This window comes from Aquila chrysaetos, chromosome 2, assembly GCF_900496995.4.
Source record: "Aquila chrysaetos chrysaetos chromosome 2, bAquChr1.4, whole genome shotgun sequence".
Lineage (NCBI taxonomy): Eukaryota > Metazoa > Chordata > Aves > Accipitriformes > Accipitridae > Aquila > Aquila chrysaetos.
Window position 1 is genome coordinate 57,538,113 of NC_044005.1, and position 21,608 is coordinate 57,559,720.

A 21,608-nucleotide genomic window follows, 5' to 3' on the forward strand; every position below is an offset into this window, starting at 1 on the left:
TGCTGCACTTTTATATAGCAGAGCAATCCACCACCCATTCAGGTGTTTATGCAAGGAGCTCGCACCATTTAGTTAGATCATGAATTCATATCCATGCATTAACATTCTCACACAGATCTGCGACCAGCATGTACTGTGGTAACTGTCCTGTGCAGACTCATCACATGATACCTGGGACGATTTCTCTCTCTTTTGCTGATACTTTCACCACATTTACTGCAGGATAAGCATGGACAGGCAGGTGATAAGTAACAAATGAAGGACTGGTTTGCAGCAACTCTGTTTGCTCGTAACTGCAATGAACACCAAGTAATTTAAGTTTATTCCTCTGCAAAGAGGCAGTTACCACAGAGCTCCGGGCACACAGCAATTTGTTCATGTGTCCACATCTTTAGGTGAAATGTTGAGGGGAGATAGGTGTTATGAAACATGCTGTATGACCTGGAAGCACATGCTGCACACTGTTGTACTAGACGGGGGATCCTTGGGGCCTTTACTGTAAGTCTCAACCAATTTGGGGATTATCTTAGATTCATGCTGCCTTCAGCTTCGCAACTTATTTGTTGCTGGGTGAGAAAAATAAAAGGAATTCTCAGTCTGTTTCTAGTAACATTTTCTAATGCATACACAGAGTCCCTGAGCTGTGAAACACAGCTGGGAGATGCTACCTATGATTCTTTGAGGGTAGGAGTCCACACAAAGAATGAGGAAGATTAACTGAAAACCAAGAAAACGGGAGTTTAGTGAAGTGTCAAAGAACACTTGGAAGATACCCAACTATTCAGATACAAAAATTGCAAAAATATTTGTCAGTCAGTCAGATGTTATGGACACAGATTCATGGGTGGATAAGCATTTTCTAATTTAGAGGAACTGGACTGAGATTTGTTTTGAATTTACTGTATCTCCTATTATAAGAAGTTGATGTAAAGTTCACAGTAATAAACTCATTCTAAACTGACATTCTTCTTCTGCATGTGATACTTCATATACTTAAAATATTCTAAAACTTAAACAATGATTTAAGATATAGTCTCATTAGCCAGAAGCATCCCCTTTTTCATTAAGTTACAAAGTACTGCAAATAAGGAAATTACAATTGTATATTTTGCAAACCCAAATCATATTAGTAGTACATCAAGTCACGTATTAACCCTACCATTATACCTAGAAAAGCAAAGGAAAAAGCAAACTATGCTTTAAACAGTGAACACAAAAGAATAGCTGTGGTTGTCTATGTAACAAGATCACATAGCTCACTTTCTCTAATAAAGAATTGCTAATAGATGTATCTGAGACATATGTATTTTATATACTAACGTATGATGTTTGTTATTTTTGTCAGTTAGCTTCAAGAGACACAAACTAATACACAAATTTTGCAAAGGATTACATTCCTGCCCTGAAGAGCCAATGCAGTAATACATTGTGAGGTACATGCATGAGCACAAATAAGATTTTACATTAACCAGTTTGTACTATGGATTAAGAAAGAAGCTTATGTACAAAGTGATGTTAACAACAAATTTCAAATTTTAAAGGCAATGAAGTATGACTAATACAACATTTCTGAACAAAGAAGAATAACTACTGTTGATTAGACCAAGAAGAAAAGTGAACATAATAGTGAGAAAACCCTGGATACAGATACGTATTTTTCCTCCACAAGATCCATACACTTTACATTGTTTTGCTCAACAGAATTTTATAAGTGTGAAAATATGTAACTATTTAATGAAACAAATAATAATATTTATATGTTTGCCTAACCTCAAAGCATGCATTTTATTAACTAAGGTTATTTGATCAAAGACAGCAGGTTATAAAGAGATGGCAAGAGATAGCTCTACAGATTAATTTAATTTTTTATAGATTTTGAAAGGCAGTTTCTTCTGCATCAGCTTTGCCACTGCATAGTTTTAACTCATGCAATCCCAAGATGTGAACATGCAATCTGCTGAACCAAACATAGGCTCAAACAAAGGCTCACTGTATTTTAGCATGCGTGGCAAATACTTGCAAAGCAAAGAACCATCTAAATTTACACAACAATACATTTACTATTTACAATGAAATCCTATCAAGATAAATGATCCTACAGAATCATTACTTTTAACACCATATTTGCATAACATAACAACAGAAAAATACCCCTTGCAACAAGGTAACTATCTTTTCCATAAAACTAACTAAACAATGCCCTTTGTTGGGTCTTTAATACAAAAGGAAAAGCAGATTCTGGTAATTCGTAGAGGGAACTGAGATTAAAATATTGTTGGCTTACAAGGACAATGTTAAGAGCCTGTTTTTGCAATCAGTTGAGAGCATTTCCTTCCAATTGAAACAAGAATTGAAAATGGTTAGCGCTTTTGAGAAGTAGCAAATTGATCTGAAAACGAACTATGACCCAGGTAATAATTCAACTTCCAAAGCTGTTTTTCTATTTACTTACCACCATTTTCATCTGCAGTCCCATCTAACTGAGGTATAGAGAGATTAGTTAGGAGCATATTGTTACCACTCCACTCCATTTCTTCCTCTGAAGATGAATCCTCTTCTGTTGAACTTCGATGCATACTTTTGCCAGCTGACCTAGAGAAAATGAAGGAACTAATTAATGCACAATAATTCTCTTAGAAAATACAAATAGCCACAGGGAACCTCAAAATCAAAGGGGTGTGGTGCTACATGGTTGTATAATTTGGGGGAGTAAAGGGAAACAAACAAACAAAATTATTACATTTCTCACTGAGAAACTCAAAATATTATTCAATGTTACTATTTTAAAAGGCAACAGTGGTAGCCAACCATTTAAAAACTACAGACAAAACCAGCATGATTCACTAGCTTAAAAAGTTAGAGAGAAGGCATTTAGATGCTTAATTTTATTTCAATTTTACTGAAATTTAATTTCATTGCTTCAAAGTGCTTGAAATTTGAAGACTAAACCAACTATGCAAAATTATTTTAGTTTAGCTCTTGTAAACATCTGTTTGTTTTTTTTTTTAAGGAATCTTTACTGTATTATAACAATTCTCTCTCAGCAGGCTTAACTAAAGCACAACCACCAAAACAACGTTTGTTTCCATCCCTCCTTGAACTTTCTGAAATTGCTGTTAGTAAAAGTGGCTTAAATATTAGCAAGTTAACTGTTCTACGCCACCATTTTTACAGTCACAAATCTACTGGGGAAAAAAAAAAGTAATAAATCTACAAAGAAAAGCTGCTATGAATTTTTCATGTTTTTAAGGTGGCATGGCTTTATATGGGGGAAAAAAAAGAAAAAAAATACATAGAAAAACCCAACCCCCAAACCGTCCAGTATATTAGAACTCTAGAAGCACTTAGGAATTTGATTTCTTCTTTAAAATAAAGTGCAAGATGGACATAATTGTTCATAGAAATAAGCTATTCTGTGGCTACAAGAGAGAAATCCAGATAAATATTAAGGAACTAGGTTTGGTGGGGTTTTTTTGTTTGTTTTGGTTTGTTTGTTTTTGTTTTTAAGATAATAATAATCTATCCTAGTAGCTTGATGTATCAAAACATTATTGTGTAGTACCTTAAAAGGTATAAATACAAAGGTTTTGAAGTTACAGGAAGGAATTCCACAATAACCTAAATGCAGTCGACTTTTGAAGAACTCTTATCTGTGAAGTTTGACCACAGCATGAATTACATGTATCATAACACCGCAGACATCTGAATGTGCTCAGCACTGAGCCAACTTAGATCTAGCCATGTTTATTAGTTCAGGAACAATAGGCTCAAATATGGCTATATAATTTCCAGACTAACTCAAGCCTCGAAGCAGCATGACTTGGAAGAGAGACCTAACAAGCACAGCTAGGTACACAGTGGCCATGACCTAAGTGAGCTTAGTTCTCTCTCTTCTGTGTTTCCAAAACATGGAAAAGTACAGTTCAAAGACATTCAGCTCTATATGCAAATGAATACCAAAACTGGGGAGAGCAATCAATACTCTGGAGAGTAGGGCTGCTATTCTGAGAGATCTCAGTAGGCTGGGGAATGAGCTGACAGGAACCTCACTGACTTCAAATAAGACAAATCCAATGTCCCACAGATGGAATGAAATAACCCCATGCACCGCTACAGACAGGGAGAGAGCTGGCTAGGAAGTGGCTTTGCAGAAAAGGATACAAAAGCCCTGGTGGACAGCTAGTTGACTCTGAGAGTGTGCGGTGTGCCTTTGTAGCAAAGAAGGCCAGTTGTATCTTGGGCTGTGACTGCCAGACTGTAGCCAATTTCAGTAGTTTTTGAGGCTGCATCTAGAGTATTGTGCTCAGTTTTGGGCATGCCACTACAAGACAGACACTGACAAACTGGAGCAAATCCAGCTGAGGAGCACCAGGGTGACTAGGGGCTGGAGCACATGATGTATCAGGACAGGCTAAGGGAACAGGATTTATTAATCCTTGAGAAAAAAACTAAGAGAAGATCTTGTTGCACTTGTCAAGTATCCAATGAGTGGGTAGAGAGAAGATGAAACCAGATTCAGAAGTGTGCGGTGATATGAAAAGGGCAATGGGCACAGGACTGCCTCAGGGAATGTTACATACAAGGAAAACATTCTTCATTACGAGGGTGTTCGAACACTGGAACACGTTGCCCATATAAGCTATACAATCTCTGGAGATACTCAAACCTTGATCAGACAAGGCCCTGAGCAACTGATCTAACCAAAGCTGCTTTGACCAGGGCACTGGACTACATAGCATTTAGATGTTTCTTCCAACCTGAATTATGCTATAATCCTGTGCATGAAGCAGATCTTTGTCAACTTTAGAAAACCCAGTCAGGCTGGAGACAACTTCTGCAGATAATAAATTGTATCTCTCTGCATTCAAGCCCATCAGTTTAGATTCCAGGAAAATTTGTATTGATGGGCTTTTTTCTCCAGTTAAGCACAAATCAAACCCAAGCCATTTAATTCACTCAGTAGGATGCTGTTACTCCTCATTATCTCAACGTATTTTTTGAGACAATGGAAGAATGGTGAACACCAAATATAAGAGAAAGTGATAGTATGAATAGGGTAGGATGCATTAGGAAGCAGTACAGATAGAATGAACTTCAGCAGAATAAGGTTGGATCCATCGTCAGACTAAACTGGCTTTTTATGCATGAGCAGAATCATGCAGGGGGCAGAGATACCCATGTCCACGCTCTCTTCTGAAGACAGTCCAAATTCTGCAGAGATCACACTGAAACAAAGCTTGTAATTCCCTCTGAACATGAGCTGACTCCCCGTGGAGGCACCTGGTATGTACATTCTTCCTAGTGCTTTCTGTCTGGGATTAAGATGTAGGCATATATGAGCAAGTTATTCATGAGCCAGCTCATCAAGTCTGATGCGTTTTTAAATAGGATTCTTTACTGCATAAAAGCAGTTAATTGCTTCAGGATTCTACTTGACTCCGGAAGTTGTACAATCATGCCCATACAGACCTGTGCCTGAGCTAATAAATTCTGCAAGATACAGGCTGGTTTTACACACAAACTACCACTAAACTGAAGATTAACGTTAAGTGTTTTAGATGGAAATCCCAATTTTTCAGACTACTGTGAGGGGAAAAAAAACCCAAAGAAAATCAAAGGTCAGATAGGAAAAGCAGGTTTAGAGATGAATTATCTCTAGAACTAGGAAACTAATGATCTGATACTGTTACAACTTTTCTGTATGTCTTCAGGAAAGAAAAGATGAAATATTTCCATGCCTCTCTTGCTCTCCGAATCATAGTATAATTATGATTTCTGATGTAAAAACCCCAAATATCAAAATATTATGTCTGTGAAGTCTCTCATCTTTCAAATAGAATTATAAATACCAGCAGGTCTGCCCAAAGCTGGGGTGAAGAGAAACTGGATATAGCTTCTTTCAACACCTGTCAGTGCAGACTGTACAAAAGGTCATTACAACCTGAGAAGGTGTTCCAAGATTCTTGGCCTTAAAAATATTCAAGCTGCTGACCTTTAGCAGTCCAGCAGAGTGAGCAACATTCATGTTTTGATTTAAGCTTTGAGCATGGAAACAAATGGGTGTTTTTCTCAGGCTTCTGGGTCAGTCTTTACAAGAATACTTCTTAAATATTCACTTCAGTAAAAGTTACAGGCACATGAAATGCACAAGATTCAAAAAACTTTAGTTCTTATCTCATTTTAGAGGTCACACCTTGGATGTAGTACAAATGTTAAAGTGTATTTGGACTTGCAGGACAAAAAACTTAATTCTTCCTCAAAGAGCAAACTAGAAGCTTAGGTCTAGCCAAACCTAAACATTTAATCTTTATTTCAGTGTGAAACTGATAATTCACAGCATCATCTGAACAACTGCATTCTATCTGAAGATCTGCATAGATTTTTCCAATGTTGTCAACAGAGACCTCTCTACAGCTCACTGGGCTCATAGCACACTTGAAAACAGGGTGGGAGGGAGGAAGGATTTGGCAGAAAAGAACATATTAAGAAAAGAAAATCACATACATACCTTCTTTTTGGCCCAGGCTCTTCAGTGCTACTGTCCCACCTTTGGGACATTAACAAGCTAAGTTCCATTTCTTCTTTCTCACACTGTGGCTCATTTTCTTCATCATCACTGTTCTGAGAATTTCGACAGCTTCCGAGAGAACGGTGGTGAGGGAGTGTTTTGTGATGTCCCATCTGATATCCATCATTTTCTAATCCAGCCAACAGATCAATCATGGCCTCATCAGCACTACTGTCCACTGCAGAAAAAGCCCATACAAGTAGAATCTGTATTTTGTTTTACTTGTAAATGACTAGTTATAATCTACCAGTAAAAAACAAAACCAAAGAAACAAAACCAAAAAACCCCTCAACATTTTAAAATCTACTAGTTCATTACTGTCTAAAGCAAGGCAGGCTACAGAAACAAAGCTCTTTTCATATCTTATTTTATGATTTGTTATCTTTTCTAGGTCTTTATCTAGAATCTTGACAACCTTCTTTTTTTATTTCTGCCCTCCTCTTCTGATTGTAGTAGATTTAGTGGAAGCACTTCTCTCTCTCCACCCTCCTATTACCTCCTCACATTCAGTAAAGCCTCACTCTCCCCTTTTATTTCAGCATGAGTGCCAGCGTCTGAAGCATCACTGCCTTCTCTTGCTCTCACCATTTCAATGGCTGCATTAACTTTGTTGGGCACTTCTCTCTGTATCACTTGGAAGACTTTCAATCACTGCATCTCATGAAAAGTGATGCTGATTTTGACCAACTACTTCCTGCTTTCTGTCCTTTACTATAATGCTTAACTTCATCTCCCTCTTCTTTTCACTATAACATGTTCTCTTCCTGGGCTCCTCTAAACACTGAAAATTTATCTGCTTTCACTCCTCCCTTAAAATTTATTTTTTATTTTCCTTTATTTGACCCGAGCTTAAACTAACTCATGCACTTGCCTTCTCATTCTTTATTTTTATTTCTTAAACATCCTTCCAAGTTACAATTTTTTCTCACTCTCCTCCTGCTTACCTTTCATCTGACCTCATAACCAATTTATGATCTCCAGTCTACCAGGCATCTTTGTTACTTCTCTCTCCTTCTCCTCTGGCTGAAGAACTACAATCTCTACTTTCCTTCCTCAGGAAATATCATATGATTTACAATGATCCTGAGAATCATATAAAATAGGTCTCAACATTGGTGAGGAAGGCATTTTCTATACTTTACAAAGGCTTCACAAGACACCATGCAACCATTCAGAATGGAAACCATCCCCTTTGCCAGAGTTCTGAATTAACCCAGTTTCAGTTGCACTTTCTGTTCTTGGGTCCTTTGCCCTTTGTGAGGTCCATCATTAAACTCCATCCTTTACTTCCCATTAATATAAACCTTGTTGTGTACTTCACAGCAGCAGTAGAAGTAGTGCGCTTCACAGCCCCTGTGATGCCATGACTGTACAAAAGGCACAGTAAAGACTAGTCCATGCTATGAAAGAGCATAAGAGACCCAAAGATGCAGCATGTTACTCATGGCCACAGAAGACAATTAGTAAGCCCCATGATAAGAAAAGAAGTAGCCCCATGATAAGAAAAGAAGAGGGGACAGGGGAGACAGGGAGGAGAGGGGGGACAGGGGGTAAAGAAAAAGTCAAAGTCCCCATTTGATTCCCTAGTGACTGGAGAAAACAGACCATTTCAATACTCCTATTTGGTTAAGCAATTCAAATGCATAGTCATAAGACGTACCCTATATATTATTTTAGCCACTTCTCATCCTCTCAGTACAACCTTCTCACTCCAAAAAAAAGATAAATCAATGCTCATGTTTGCCAGCTCCCACATAACTTCTTTACTTATAGTTCTCTCGATAAATCTAAATCCTTGCCTATAAAACTTCCATAACCAAAATCTTGCCTACTTTCTGAAAAATAAAACAGCACCAAAAATACTTTTAATCTCACTCCATCCACTCCTCCCTTCTTTGCAAGAAAAGACTGTATATTACTGTATATTGTATTATGCATAGACATATATTGTTGCCCATATTGTTTCTTGTTGCCCATGCACATATTCACACCATATGTATCAAAAGCACTGGAGGCTGTGGGTTTTAGATATTCCCCCCGACCTCCACACCTTGTAATATCAACTTTAGTGCATATTAACATTATACCTTATGTTTACATAAGAATGTATATATACAAGATAGCATGAACTATATGCTTTTCATCTCCTCTAGAGTATTTGAACTATTTCTACCTGAAGTAGCTTTTCATACAAGCTCCTTTGTTGTGTTATTGTTGTTTCCCCCTCACGCCATTCACATTTGTTTGCTGTCATGGTTTTTCTCCCCCTCTTTAATGTTTTACTTCTCGTTTCTCTGCCTTCAACCATTCTTCTGTATCCATAAATTTTGGGAAATGCTCTGCTGCAATTTGCCTCTCATTATCAGCCTACTATCCCCCAGTATCTCCAGACAGCTGAGCTTCTAAAGATAGCCAATGAGCATGTTCCCTACCATAACTATATGAAAGATGCAGTAACTGCAAGAATATCATGGATATATATCAAAATCCTCTTTATTCTGATAGTTTTAGTCCTATAACCCTAGCAGCATAAGGAAGAGCAATACCCATAAGAGATTGCATTGAGCTGACGTGGGAAGAGGACAGGCTTAGTGAACCAGTAAAGCATAGTAGCCTCTACAAATACACTGTCCTGGTGACATTTTAAGAAAATATAAGGTGTTTTTTTGGTGGTGGTGGTGGTAGGGGGTGTGTGTGTGAAGTCTCAATCTGCTTGACAAACTCCCTAAGGTAAACTACTTTCTTTCTTTCATGACTGGTAATGTAAGTGAACACAACAAAGACTGTGGAACAATAAAATAACCTGGAAGAAAAGACATTCCAGTTATACTCACTAAAAACTGTAGTCTGACTCAGTCTTTGAGACAAAGGCTGAAAGCTCTGACTATTCTCCACAATGTTTAAAATTGCTTCTTCATTAATAAGTGCTTCCTCTTCTTTAACAGTATGCATCCTACTGGATTCTTTAAAAGAAAAACAAAAAGAGAAAGGATAAAATTTCAAAGAGTCACAGACATCAATACATTATGAAAGCAAGCCACTTTAAAATGGATTTTACTATTCAAGTATGTTTCCATTATTTGCTATCGCAATTTTAGAAAGGCTTACTCTAACAATGATGAAAATAAAAGCAAAACTACTCTTCAATTTTCATAACTGACAATCAGATCTTCCTCGGCTTACTTCTGCTAATAGTATAAAGAGCCAAAGCATGACATAGATTTATGCCTAAACAATTATGCTATTAAAAATACTCACCTTTGTTCATCTTTTTATCTTTATGCACTTCTACCATATTAGCTGGCGTACACTGAAAGGCTTCAGGAGAAAGTACCTCAGAATGTAGTGTTAGCTGAGCAGAGAACTCCTCTGATCCATTACTGTAGTCCACTGATCCTGACAACGTTCTAGTTAATTGAAAACCAATTTTTAAATGCATATTTAAGGTTTGCATGGAATACTATACTTTATGGCAAATGGCTAAACACTTACACAGAGAAGTCATTTTGCTTGAGGATTTCTTTAAGTCTCTTCTGAAAAAATTTTTCACTCTCTGTTGCTGGCATAAATCCACGGTCTTTAAAATTTGAAAAATATTTGTTATTCAGTTTTACTTTGACCTCTCAACACAGAGAGCAGCTAAAATTACTAATTCTATTAGGAAATGGCTCAAAGTTGAAGTGTCCACTAATTTTAAATGCCAAATCTGCGGGCTGATTTTTCAAGTATATTTAAACACTTTAAAATGCTACACATACTCCCATTGATCTCATTCGCAACTGTGAGTATCAAGAGCCTTTACAAATCGTGTTTCAATTACACCAAGGTGAGCATGCAGGACAAGAACAATCAGTGAACAATTCTGAAAAGTCTGGTTTATGCAGCCTGAATAATATTACACAGAAACACAGGAAAAAACCACAGTCAGAAAGCAGTCTGCCTTAGCCAGGAACCTGCCTCTTTTCTTCTTGCCATCCTCTGACTTACTTGCCAAGTATCATTCATATTTTAAACAAAACATGGCTTAGGTTCTGCAGAGAATAGCTCTGTTCATTACGCAATTAATTTGCAGAGCACAGTCTTCCCTGTGCAATGAATTCTACATAGAAATGCAGGGATTTGTCCACCCTTTTAGAATGTTTGTCTAATATCACCTTAGCTCTAATTCCACAGAAATTCAAAGGAACTGCCCTTGTGCATGAACTACCATGGAAAGCTTCAGGATAAGAGATTTAATTTTGCCAGTATTTAAACATTTAAATGTTTTCCATCATAAAGCATGCAATCTTAACTGTCATTATCACTCATTCTGCCTAGAATGCTTTGCAGCTAGCTGAATCGTGATGTTTTCAGGCAAGGTTATATATCTTGCTTTTAAAATTAGAATACACATACTGGGCAATCAGTAAGCTTGGAACTGAAAAAACAGTACATCTAACAAGCCCTCAAACTTGATACACCGATTTAAATTGCATCTCCTGCTTGCTTCTCATTCAAAGTTTTCAGTAAACAACTATACGATTTTATTTTTCTTACCTTGTGACTCAGGTGTCTTAATCTGAGAAGATTCACATTTCTGTCTCCGTCGCTGCTTTTCATCTTCCCATATAGCTTGCAAACCAGGGTTCCTGCCAATCTGGGCTGAAATACACAATAATACATGAAGGGAAGTCCGTCAATGTGACGAAGCATTCTTCCCCTCAAATTAGATTCTGACACTCTTCTTCATCTCTTTTGTCATTCTAACCTGTTATTTTTTTAATTGCAATTCTTGCCTTACTCTAGGATTCAGTGTTATGTAGAAGTTAAGGTGTAACTTCATTTATTTTCTAGATCTCCTATTTGTTATCTATATCTTTGGCTTTTGCTCATCTTCCCACCAAGTATGTGTGTGTATGTACGTACATACACATGCATACTTCACGTTGATATTTCACTTATTCTCCTTATAGGTCTGATATTTTTGTTAATGCGTAACAAGGTATTTTTCTATTGTTCTGACAATAGGCTATTCTTATAACCTGTTTTCTTTCAGAGTTCATTCAATTTATTTTTTTTTTTTAACTTTATAAATTTGTAGATCGACAATTCACTAACACTGAAATCTGGATTGTGGCTTAACTAAGCTGAGCCTTAAAAAAAAGATGACAATATAGTTCCTGTCATAAAACATTTTACATGGAAAAGTTATTAACACTTCACCTTCAATATCCAGTTGATTTAAAATGTCAGCAGCTACTGCATCCACCTCCAATTCACAGGTACTTTGTGGCTCAACACCTTTCAACATTAAAGAGCTGTGACAACATAAATACCACAGAGGTTAATTTTATCAATATGTTGATATTGAAACATGCATCATCACTGTTTTCTAACTGGACTAACATCTAAAATATTTCAGGGGGAAATGAAGGCGAGTACCTGAATACAGAATTACCAGTTCTCATCCTCACCTGCAAGTCCTTAAATTAATGGTCATATTCAATTCTAATTAGATGAGAAATTTGTACCTTCAACTTAGACGGATTAGCTTTTTCTTTTGTGGGGAGGAGAGAAAGAAGTGGTAAACAACTCTAAATACTACAGCAATTACAATAATGTTCTCCTCAAATACAAGATGAAATGTTCTACAGAACTGTCAGCCAATAGAACCACCTGCATTTGCATGATCTTGCACCCAGAAGACAAAGTGGCAAGAATTTTTCTCTCTCATTCACAGTTCAGAGCAATGCAAAACAGTTTCACATTTCCAACTAAGGGAAATGAAGCAAAAAATGTTTTATTTTTCAGATTTTTTTATTTATTTAGGGGGTTTAGGGATAGCCTGGTGAATATAAACAGAGTATTAGCACCCCAAACATGAGCAGAACTAAGGATAATTGGCTTGGTAAAGACTTAAAATACTACAGACAGAGTCAAGCTTGTTGTATAATGATATGATCATCTTCCTGCCATGCCTTTTCAGATCTGCTAAGGTCAGTGGCCTTCCACCTGTGGCTGTCAGTGAACTAATTTTAAGGAGTCCATGGAGGAAACTAGGAAAGAGAAACCCTCTCCCAGGTTTATGTGGAAGCCTGTTTACCTTTGAAAATTTTTAGGGAAACACAGAAACCCTCCCCAAAGCTCCCCATGGTTAAAACAATGCTATTCTTCAGGACCCTTTGTCTAGGTTAATTAACTGGTGACTTATAACATCTACTTGTATTCCTACATTCCCTGACATACACACAGCTTCAAAAATCTCAGCATGGAATATAAGATATAATTCATTAATATTTTCAATGCTCTCTATAAGCTTTGAATAGAAGTCACTATAGTGCAAGGAGGTAGTAGCTGATGTAATTAAAAGCTGGATATCCGTGACATCATCTTTGAAAATTAAGTATTTAACTATCTAGAAAAATGAAATCTGAAAGAAATGTAAAATTAAATTGCTTCACTTATGTTGCGGACGACACCAAGCTGAGTGGTGCAGTTGACATGCAAGGTCCTGCACCTGGGTCAGGGCAACCCCTGGTACCCATACAGGCTCGGGGATGAAGGGATTGAGAGCAGCCCTGCAGAGAAGGACTTGGGGGTACTGGTGGATGAAAAGCTGGACATGAGCCACAGAGCTCACAGCCCAGAATGCCAACTGTACCCTGGGCTGCATCAAAACAAGTGTGACCAGCAGGTTGAGGTGGGTGATTCTGCCCCTCTGCTCCACTCTGGTGAGAGCCCACCTGCAGTACTGTGTTCAGCTCTGGGGTCCTCAGCACAGGAAAGACATGGATGTGTTGGAGTGGGTCCAGAGGAGGGCCACAAAATTACCAGAGGGATAGAACACCTCTCCTATGAGGAAAGGCTGAGAGAGCTGGGGTTGTTCTGCCTGAAGAGATGGCTCTGGGGAGACCTTATTGCAGCCTTTCAATACTTGAAGGAGGCTTATAAGAAAGATGGGGACAAATGTTTTAGTAGGGCCTGAAGCGATAGGACAAAGGGTGATGGTTTTAAACTAAAAGAGGATAGATTTAGACTAGATATAAGGAAGAAATTTTTTACGAGGGTGGTGAAACACTGGAACAGGTTGCCCAGAGAGGTGGTAGATGCCCCATCCCTGGAAACACTCAAGATCAGGTTGGATAGGGCTCTGAGCAACCTGATCTAGTTGAAGATGTCCCTGCTCATTGCAGGGGGAGTTGGACTAGATGACCTTTAAAGGTCCCTTCCAACCCAAACTGTTCTATGTAAGAGCAAAAATCTAATGACTTCTCAGAAAACATCAGAGAACTCAACCACAAAAATATTTTGAGTTTCTAAAAGGCTTCAGGGTATCATATTTACTATCAAGAGATAAGATACCATGCCAAGAAAAAACCCAAAACTGACCCCTTCATCACATTCCCAATCTGTAGTATTCTAGAAAAGAAAAATATTTACTTCTAAAGTCCTTTTGCAGAGGCCTATGGTACAGACCATCAGCAAACTATAAACTACATGAAGTTAGGACTGAAGCTAGTTCAGACACATGCTCTTCCTTAAGAGGGTCATCTAAGGGCAAAGCATGTAGATTTGCTCAATAGAGAGCTAACTAAAACTGCTAGGATGCCTCCTGCAAGAAAGTGCCAAAATATTTTTCCTGACTTTGAAGCAGCAGAAGACCAAGAGGTTCTCTCAAATGCACTGCACCAATTAAATTGGTTTAAACAGCCCGAACCCAAACTTAAAAGGCTGCTTTCACGGCAGCTTCAGTGGTCTAATGCTTTACCACCACACCAGAACTCCTGACATACTTAGCCCATGTGAAGAGTCCACATTGTAAGTGAAGTACAGAACAAAGGAGTACTTCTAAACGGGTGCAACATTTCTCCTGTCTCACTTCCTCCTGGCCCTCAGCTTTCCTTGCCTCCCCCAAAAGAACAACCCTTTTCTCCACAAACTGAGGTCCTAGTGCCCAAAGGGCAAAGGCTGAGGTATGTTCAAAACAAGAAAGGGTGTGGGGACAGGGACACACAACATAACAAATTAAGAGGGCTACTTATCTGAAGGGATATCACAATGTGAGCTTTTATTGACTGCTGCCCAGTTTTGTCAGTAGAATGGAGTTCTGAAGTGTATCAATGTACCATATGACTTCGTTTAAGATACCAAACCCATTCATTCGTGATTACAAAAGCAAGAATTATTTATTAGGTCCACAATAGTGCATCAACTTCATAAAGATTAAGAAAGGCACTGGCAAACAAATACTTTGCTTCGTAAGACTGTTAAGTGGCAGTATCACGCACAGAGAAAACTGACATTGTTAGGCTATTTTATTACGCCTGTATCTATTTGTCCACCTATGAAGAAATAATGTCAGTCAACTGAACTACCAACTGCATTTTGCATAATGCAGAAATAGCTTCCTGCATTGTTAGAGAGAACACCAAAACCTTACAAGGAAATCAGAAAATTATTTTTACCATAAAAGAATGAAGTTCTGGAAAAGTACACTTTTTTTTTTTTTTTTTTTTTAAATCTCCAGTGGAGATAGAAAACCCCAGTAAACTTACAGCTTGTTAGCTTAACTGTTTAGGCAAAGAACTGGACAAGATGGAAATAAACAGTGTTAGAAACGTGAGCAGAAATTAAACCAGTCCTACAATATCTATTTACCTGCACTTACAAGGGAAAAGACAGAGAGGACTGAAAGGAGATCTAGTTATTTGGTCATTGACTCTTTCTATATATCACAGTAATACAAAGTTCAATTTGTATTACTAGTTCAATTGCTCAGCTGATGCGTAACTTGATTCTGGGGTAAGAACTAAATATTCTCCTATGAAAGGCTGATAGGTTTTACTGTGATAACCTCAACCTCTCTACAGCAGACTCAGCTTTCAAGAATCATCTCTGCTCTCCTCCTGTATCACATTATAACAGCGGAATTTTTACTGGAAAGTAAAATCCTGTGTTATACATAATATGAAACTGAGAAACAAAACAGATATCTCAGCAATTGGATTTTTAATGGAGTGAAGGATAAGAAAAAAGGAATAGGCATCCTGAAAATCAATTTTAGAAACTGCCTGACACTTAACATTTTGAAAGCATATAGTTTAAAAGCAGAGAAAACAAAGTTTCCAGAGTAATTTCTTGGCAGCCATACTTTTAAAATTTGTGATGTCACATTTTGTGGCTGCATTAATTCAGTAAATGTATTTTTCACTCTGTATGTAAATGTATGTTTCACTCGGTCACAGCAAAAGAAGGCAGAGCAGGATATTTCTTTATCCTAAACATCCGAAAGTAGTCTGGCAGAAGTTGTGAAGCACTTATGTAGAATTCATTAACAAGTGTAAGATGCTGTGCATTAATATATGATTACTGATCCTCCAGTCAGCAGTACTGTTTTGGAGTTATTGTGAGAATTAAAAGAGCAGATCATAGAACTCCTAAACCAAAGCAGCTCAGCCTTTTAGCAGAAGTAGACTGCCCATGCCCTAATGCACACTTAAAGGACAATTCATTGTCATCACTTCCCTCCCTTCCCAGTCATGCCATCAGCTGAGAAACAAGTCCATAATATGATCAAAAATGCATACTTTTCATGTCACTCACTTTGGGCGTGCGTGTTCATCAAAGCATTCAAACAGAGCCTGCCTGCACGGCGGGCGACAGGAACTGCAGGCAAGCTGAGACTTGCATTTTGATCACATAATAAGAAAGAACTGTAAGATCACTGGGAAACAAGAATGAGGGAGGAGACCACAAAAATTTTGTCTGCTCCCTTCATGAAAGCAAAGTGTTTCTGGGAACAAATGAAAAGGTACCACAATACAGAATGGTCATTTATATATCAGAAGAGTTTCTGATTTTAATACTTTCCCTTGCTAAATGGCACATGTAAATGACCAGAAATCTGGTCAAGATCTGCCCTTGACTTGTTTGGTAGATACAACAGCAAAACTCTTGAGCTTTCTACTTTCACTGATTTCCCCTTTAAAAAGAATACAATTAAAAAAAAGGGCGGGAAGTGGAAGAGAGAAAAAAAGAGAATTCTTGAAAAGTTTAAGACAAGATACATTTTTAGTGTTAGTAACCTATTTCTGAAGAGTTTGTCTGATGACTAAAACCATTAAACTGAAACATTTGCCTTTCCTCCGACAAAAAGACAGCTTTCCATTCTTTTCCCTTTAACTAGTTAGGACATTTTGTAAAAAAACAAACATGTTTTGGTTTTCCACATCCCCATCAAGAGTGTGGCCAGTGATTTGTCTTGAGAACTGATCAATACCACAGACAGAATTGGCCAAGAGCTTTCCAAATAATCAGATTTCTTATTTATAAGGGATTCTAATATGGATTTATCCTATATAAATAACACTAAAGTCAACATTTCTGAATTCAAAACAAACTGGTAGTTGTCACGTAACTTAAGTCTTTTTCCATAATAATATTAATTTGAAGCATGTCCTTTGTCTGTAACTCACCAAGATTCAAACGATTTGGGCAATTAGAAGCAGAAAAGCTCATTTTGCCGAAGCTCTGAATCAAACAGAAGTAAGCAGTCTTTCTGTCAAAAACTACAGTATTCCAATTAACATGGCATACTATTCAAATTAAAAACACTGAGCTAACAAGAGCCCTTTTTTGAAACAATTTAGGATTTATCATCATAATTCTCATTAACATTTTCAGGATTAAGGCAGGGCTGGCAGTCAAAACTGCACGATCCAAAGACTGATGTGGAGGCCAGTAGAGACAACTGACATGTACAGTTAAGATTTTCATAAGACTTGAAAAATGTCTTCTCAATACAACCGGGTCATTAACTTGGCATTTAACATCCTTGTCAAGGTGAGTAGCTAGACACTTGCACTAGCAGAAGTGAGGGCAGTAGCACTACAAGCTTCTGCAACATCTAGGTAAGCCACAAAGGGCACGGAGCCATTTGTTCCCACTTCAGGAAAAACCTCAAAGGACATATGAAAGCAGAGCAGCTTTAACTGGCCCTTCTAACATGTTAATTTACTCTCATTAAAACAAAAATGTCAGGGGGAAAGGAAGGAGTACAAACTGTCCTGAAGTACAGTTATTTAACATGATTACGTGCTGCTTTGAGAACTATTTCATCCGAGTACTGTCAATAGCTTGGTCAGCTGTTAGGTTTGCTGGTTTTGCTTACCTAAGACATGCACAACACATCAGGAAAATACATGAAGCAACAGTATTTCCCACTCTTCCAGATCAAGCCACATTTCTGAGCAGCTACAGTGCTGCAATTAGCAGGTGAGAAGACAGCATGAAGGAGTCAGAACATGTCCAGTCTTATAGCTATAGTTAGTTGCAAATATGAACTACCTCAGGTCATTAGCAGTTGTTAAGCCTTGGAAGATACTCAGAAGTGGCCTGTTTGACACAGATTGCCCTATAAAATGGACTAACAACCTGCCTCACATCACATGCATCAGTTTTGAAAGAAAAAGGTAATTTTATGTTATGTCAATACCATGACTTGAGAATATCTTTATTAGAACAAGGTTAGAAAAGACGACTTAGCAAGTCCCAGCCAAAGCTTTTCATAGCATCTAGGTTTCATTTTGTAAAAGAGAATGCAGATAGAATAGTTCACAAGGTATAACTTGTAATACAGATATATGAAAGGCAGGGTTAAGTGAGGTGGCATAGGAATGGAAGCAATGCAGCTGCAAGAGAGCTAAAGTTTACTCTCCGAAGAAGCAAGATAAATCAGGGTTGCACAACACTGAGATGCCATGGCTAGGCTACTTGAGATACTCAAACCAATTAATTTAAAATTACCTTTTATACCTGCACACCATGCTGAAAAACTGACATAAAAATCCAGCATACCTTTGCAGAAAAAGCTTAAAATAAAATATTTTCAGAACAGACAGAAAGAACAGTCCTTATTTCTGAAGAAAGTAAAAGTTTGTTGGTACTATCTACTGGCATCATCGTCATAACAACAGCAGCAGCAATAGTGATAACAATGTAGGATGAAACCTGTGCTCAAAGAAAGTACCAAGGTTTGATTCCTCAGACGCTGAGGCAATGAATTAAAGCAATAGTGGAGACACAATTAAAAAAGTGCCCACTACATACAGTTAGCTAGATCAAAACCCTCAAAAACCTTGAAGAATGGACATCAAGGTCAGTATCTTAATTCAAAAACACTAATAACAGCCTACGGAAACAAGTTGTGTGATGACCACATCTCAGGTATTTATAATGTTAAACTGAGGGTAGCAGATAAAAAATTAAGCCCACAGAGAATCTGAAAGGTGGCACTCAACTACATTGATAAGGACTCTAAACTTTGACATAATCGTTTTCCATATTCTGTTCATGGAAGAAAACATGTCTTTGTTGCAGGATCTTCCAGCGACTTGAATAATGTGCACATTTTATTAAGAATCCAATAGTTAAACAAAAACATGTACATCCTGACAAGCAGGAAAAGCAATTATGACAGCCGCAAACCTAGTACAAATCTGTACATTATGTAACTGCTAGACTGTGCAATAGTGCTATTTGTCCGATCTCTCTATTTCCATATAAACTAGCGTTCAACAGCAAATCTAGGATTTTAAAAAGAAAGTGTTTCTCAAAAGCATTCTACCAATCATTCTGCTTTTAACACATCATGTCCAAGTCATAGACTTGACCAGCAGACTACTCCAAGCCTGATGTTTACCAGAAAGTTTTCTCACTGGAACTCATAGAAGTGTTTCATCATTTATTATCAGCTGCCTGAGGGATAACGTAAATGTGTCTCATGTGAAGAACTCCTCTTGTCAAAGCTGTTGGATTGCACTTCCAGGCTCAGGTGACTACTGCCTATTTTAAGGTGGGCTTTGTAGGTTCCAGTCTGATAACACTGGCAAGTATTGTACCTAAAAGCCTTACAATATCAGGGATTCCGGGGCACTAGTGGCTTTGGATGTTTGTCTACTTCATAACAGCATCGCTGTAGAATTAGATTAAAAGAACTGTCCCTGGCTTAATACAGTACACTAATTATAATTGCAAGTTAGTAATTCAGAGATCTGCCAGGAGCAAGGCAGGACATGGATGGGTTAAATACTGTTCTGGAGAAGTGGCAGAGTAGCAAGGTGTTATCTAGTACTGAAGAGTGAGTTCAGTCACCAAAAAACTTTGGCATAGTTCTCAAATGTTTTTTGAAATAAGGAACCACAACCAGCATTTACTCATGCAAAATGCTGCTAATATTATTCAAAAGTTAGTAGGTAACATTTTGCATGTTACCTACCAGGCATCCAGCATCGGATTTCAACCACTTGATATACTCTACGCCAAAGTCAAGAAATGGCAAATCACTGACACTGCTTGGTTAAACCAGAGAACTTGTCAACTGCCACTTGCAGCAAGGACTTGGCAGATACACGTTGGACTATCTCCAAAATTTATTCTCAATGTACACAAAACCAAGGATAATGAGTCTAAAAAGACATCCCAATCGCTAAGAATACAAGGCAGCCCTAGAAATTTTGCAGTCTCAAACAACATTTGACTGTCTTTTCCTCTTTTGCTTTTTCTTGAAAGAACAACTAACAAGTGTACAGGTGAAAGGTAGGAAAAGATTTACAAGATCTTCATATCTGATATAAAGGACAAACAAAGGCTTAGAAGTTCAGTACTGACATACAGGAGAAACTCCAAAGGCTGCTGGAAATAGAAGTCAGATGGTGAAATACAGTAACTAAAAATTTTTTGCTAAACAGTTCACAAAACAGGTAAACTTCTGAACTTGAACTCAAGAAGACTGGATAATGAAGTGAGGGGACTGTGCGGGTATTGCACATGAAACTAGAAATCAATATAGCTGTTGATATAGCTATACACAGAAACCAAATGTTAAGGAAAGACAAAAACAAAGAAGGGCAGCTTTACAGATATCAAGTCATGCTGTAGTCAGCAAGAATAAAAACAGCAAGGAAAAAAAATCTGAGTCTCAATCATTTCAGGAAATAGTTACAAGGGTTTCCTTGGATAGATATCTCATATACTATCTGGGTCAGATTTACCCTCAGCAAGGTTGATCATGACAATTACAGTCCATTAAACCAACCTAGATGCAAATTTTCAGAATTTTAAAGGAAATAAAGTAGGAAGGTGATCTGAAAGTGAGACAAACTGCAGTATGGGTTTGATTACAAGAACACTGTTTTAAGATGATGCCTCCCATAAGTAATCCAGGAGAAATTACAACAGACAATTAATTTTGTGTAGATACAGAACAGAGTAAAATCAGGAATGGAAAAGAGTTTAGGTTTGTTACTTTGCAGTGGCATGTACATCCAAGAGCATGTGGAAGACAGCCATGCTAGAACACCTTTAATAAAATAATTCATTTTCTAGACAAAGGAATGTTTGACACAGTATCAAATGGGAAACAATTTCAGTTGTAGGAGATGTAAATTAGTTCCTAAATTATTAAAGCATTTTAAGAGCTGGCTAAAGGTGAAATTCCTATTGGTTATATAAAAAAGACCGAGGGTTGATAGAAAATTCGTAGAACTGAATATAGACCAGTTTCTGGGACTGAGTTTACTTTACATCTCATTAATATTGTTGGCAGGAAATGCAGGAGTGTACAATGAAATATGCTGATAAGGCAAGCTGGTAGACATACTGCATACATAACCAGATCATAGTATCATAAAACGAAAGCAGGATAACTTAGAAGTAGAATAATAGAAACAGGATGAAATTTAAAAATGGGATGCAAGACCCCGTATGAACTTACAAGGGAATCCAAATGGAAGATTATCACTTGGAATAAAAGGAAGAGGAGAAACATCTTGTACTAATAAATCCTAAAATGTTTATAAGCCAAAGTGGCATGGTGAATGAGACTGTAAAGCATATCAGGGAGAGAACTACCCGTATCATTGCATATGGCGCTAGAGAGAATTTGTTTGGTATAGTATGTAGTACTCAGGCTTTATGTTCAAGCAAGAAGTTCCTACTGGCAAAAGTACAGAGGATGAATGCTAGGGAAACGGACAGGCTTGGTAATTGCCCCATTACTGCT

At 37.6% G+C, this 21,608-nt stretch overlaps 1 protein-coding gene across 3 annotated transcripts in view; it reads right to left on the bottom strand.

Moving 5' to 3' along the window:
* Positions 1–21,608, bottom strand: part of REV3L (REV3 like, DNA directed polymerase zeta catalytic subunit) — a 126,096-nt gene that overhangs the window by 45,676 nt on the left and 58,812 nt on the right. For 2 of the 3 annotated variants that reach the window (XR_003926086.2, XM_030033754.2), the window contains exons 6-12: positions 11,771–11,865; positions 11,105–11,209; positions 10,061–10,145; positions 9,827–9,975; positions 9,403–9,531; positions 6,509–6,746; positions 2,453–2,592 (exon numbers count right to left, since the gene is read on the bottom strand). Coding sequence is in view for 2 of the 3 variants with exons in the window: in XM_030033754.2 (XP_029889614.1) it covers positions 2,453–2,592; positions 6,509–6,746; positions 9,403–9,531; positions 9,827–9,975; positions 10,061–10,145; positions 11,105–11,209; positions 11,771–11,865 (941 nt within the window). In the remaining variant the exon portion in view is untranslated. Of the gene's footprint in view, positions 1–2,452; positions 2,593–6,508; positions 6,747–7,512; positions 7,676–9,402; positions 9,532–9,826; positions 9,976–10,060; positions 10,146–11,104; positions 11,210–11,770; positions 11,866–21,608 lie in introns of those variants that run through there. The other variant, XM_030033764.2, reaches the window with a different exon arrangement.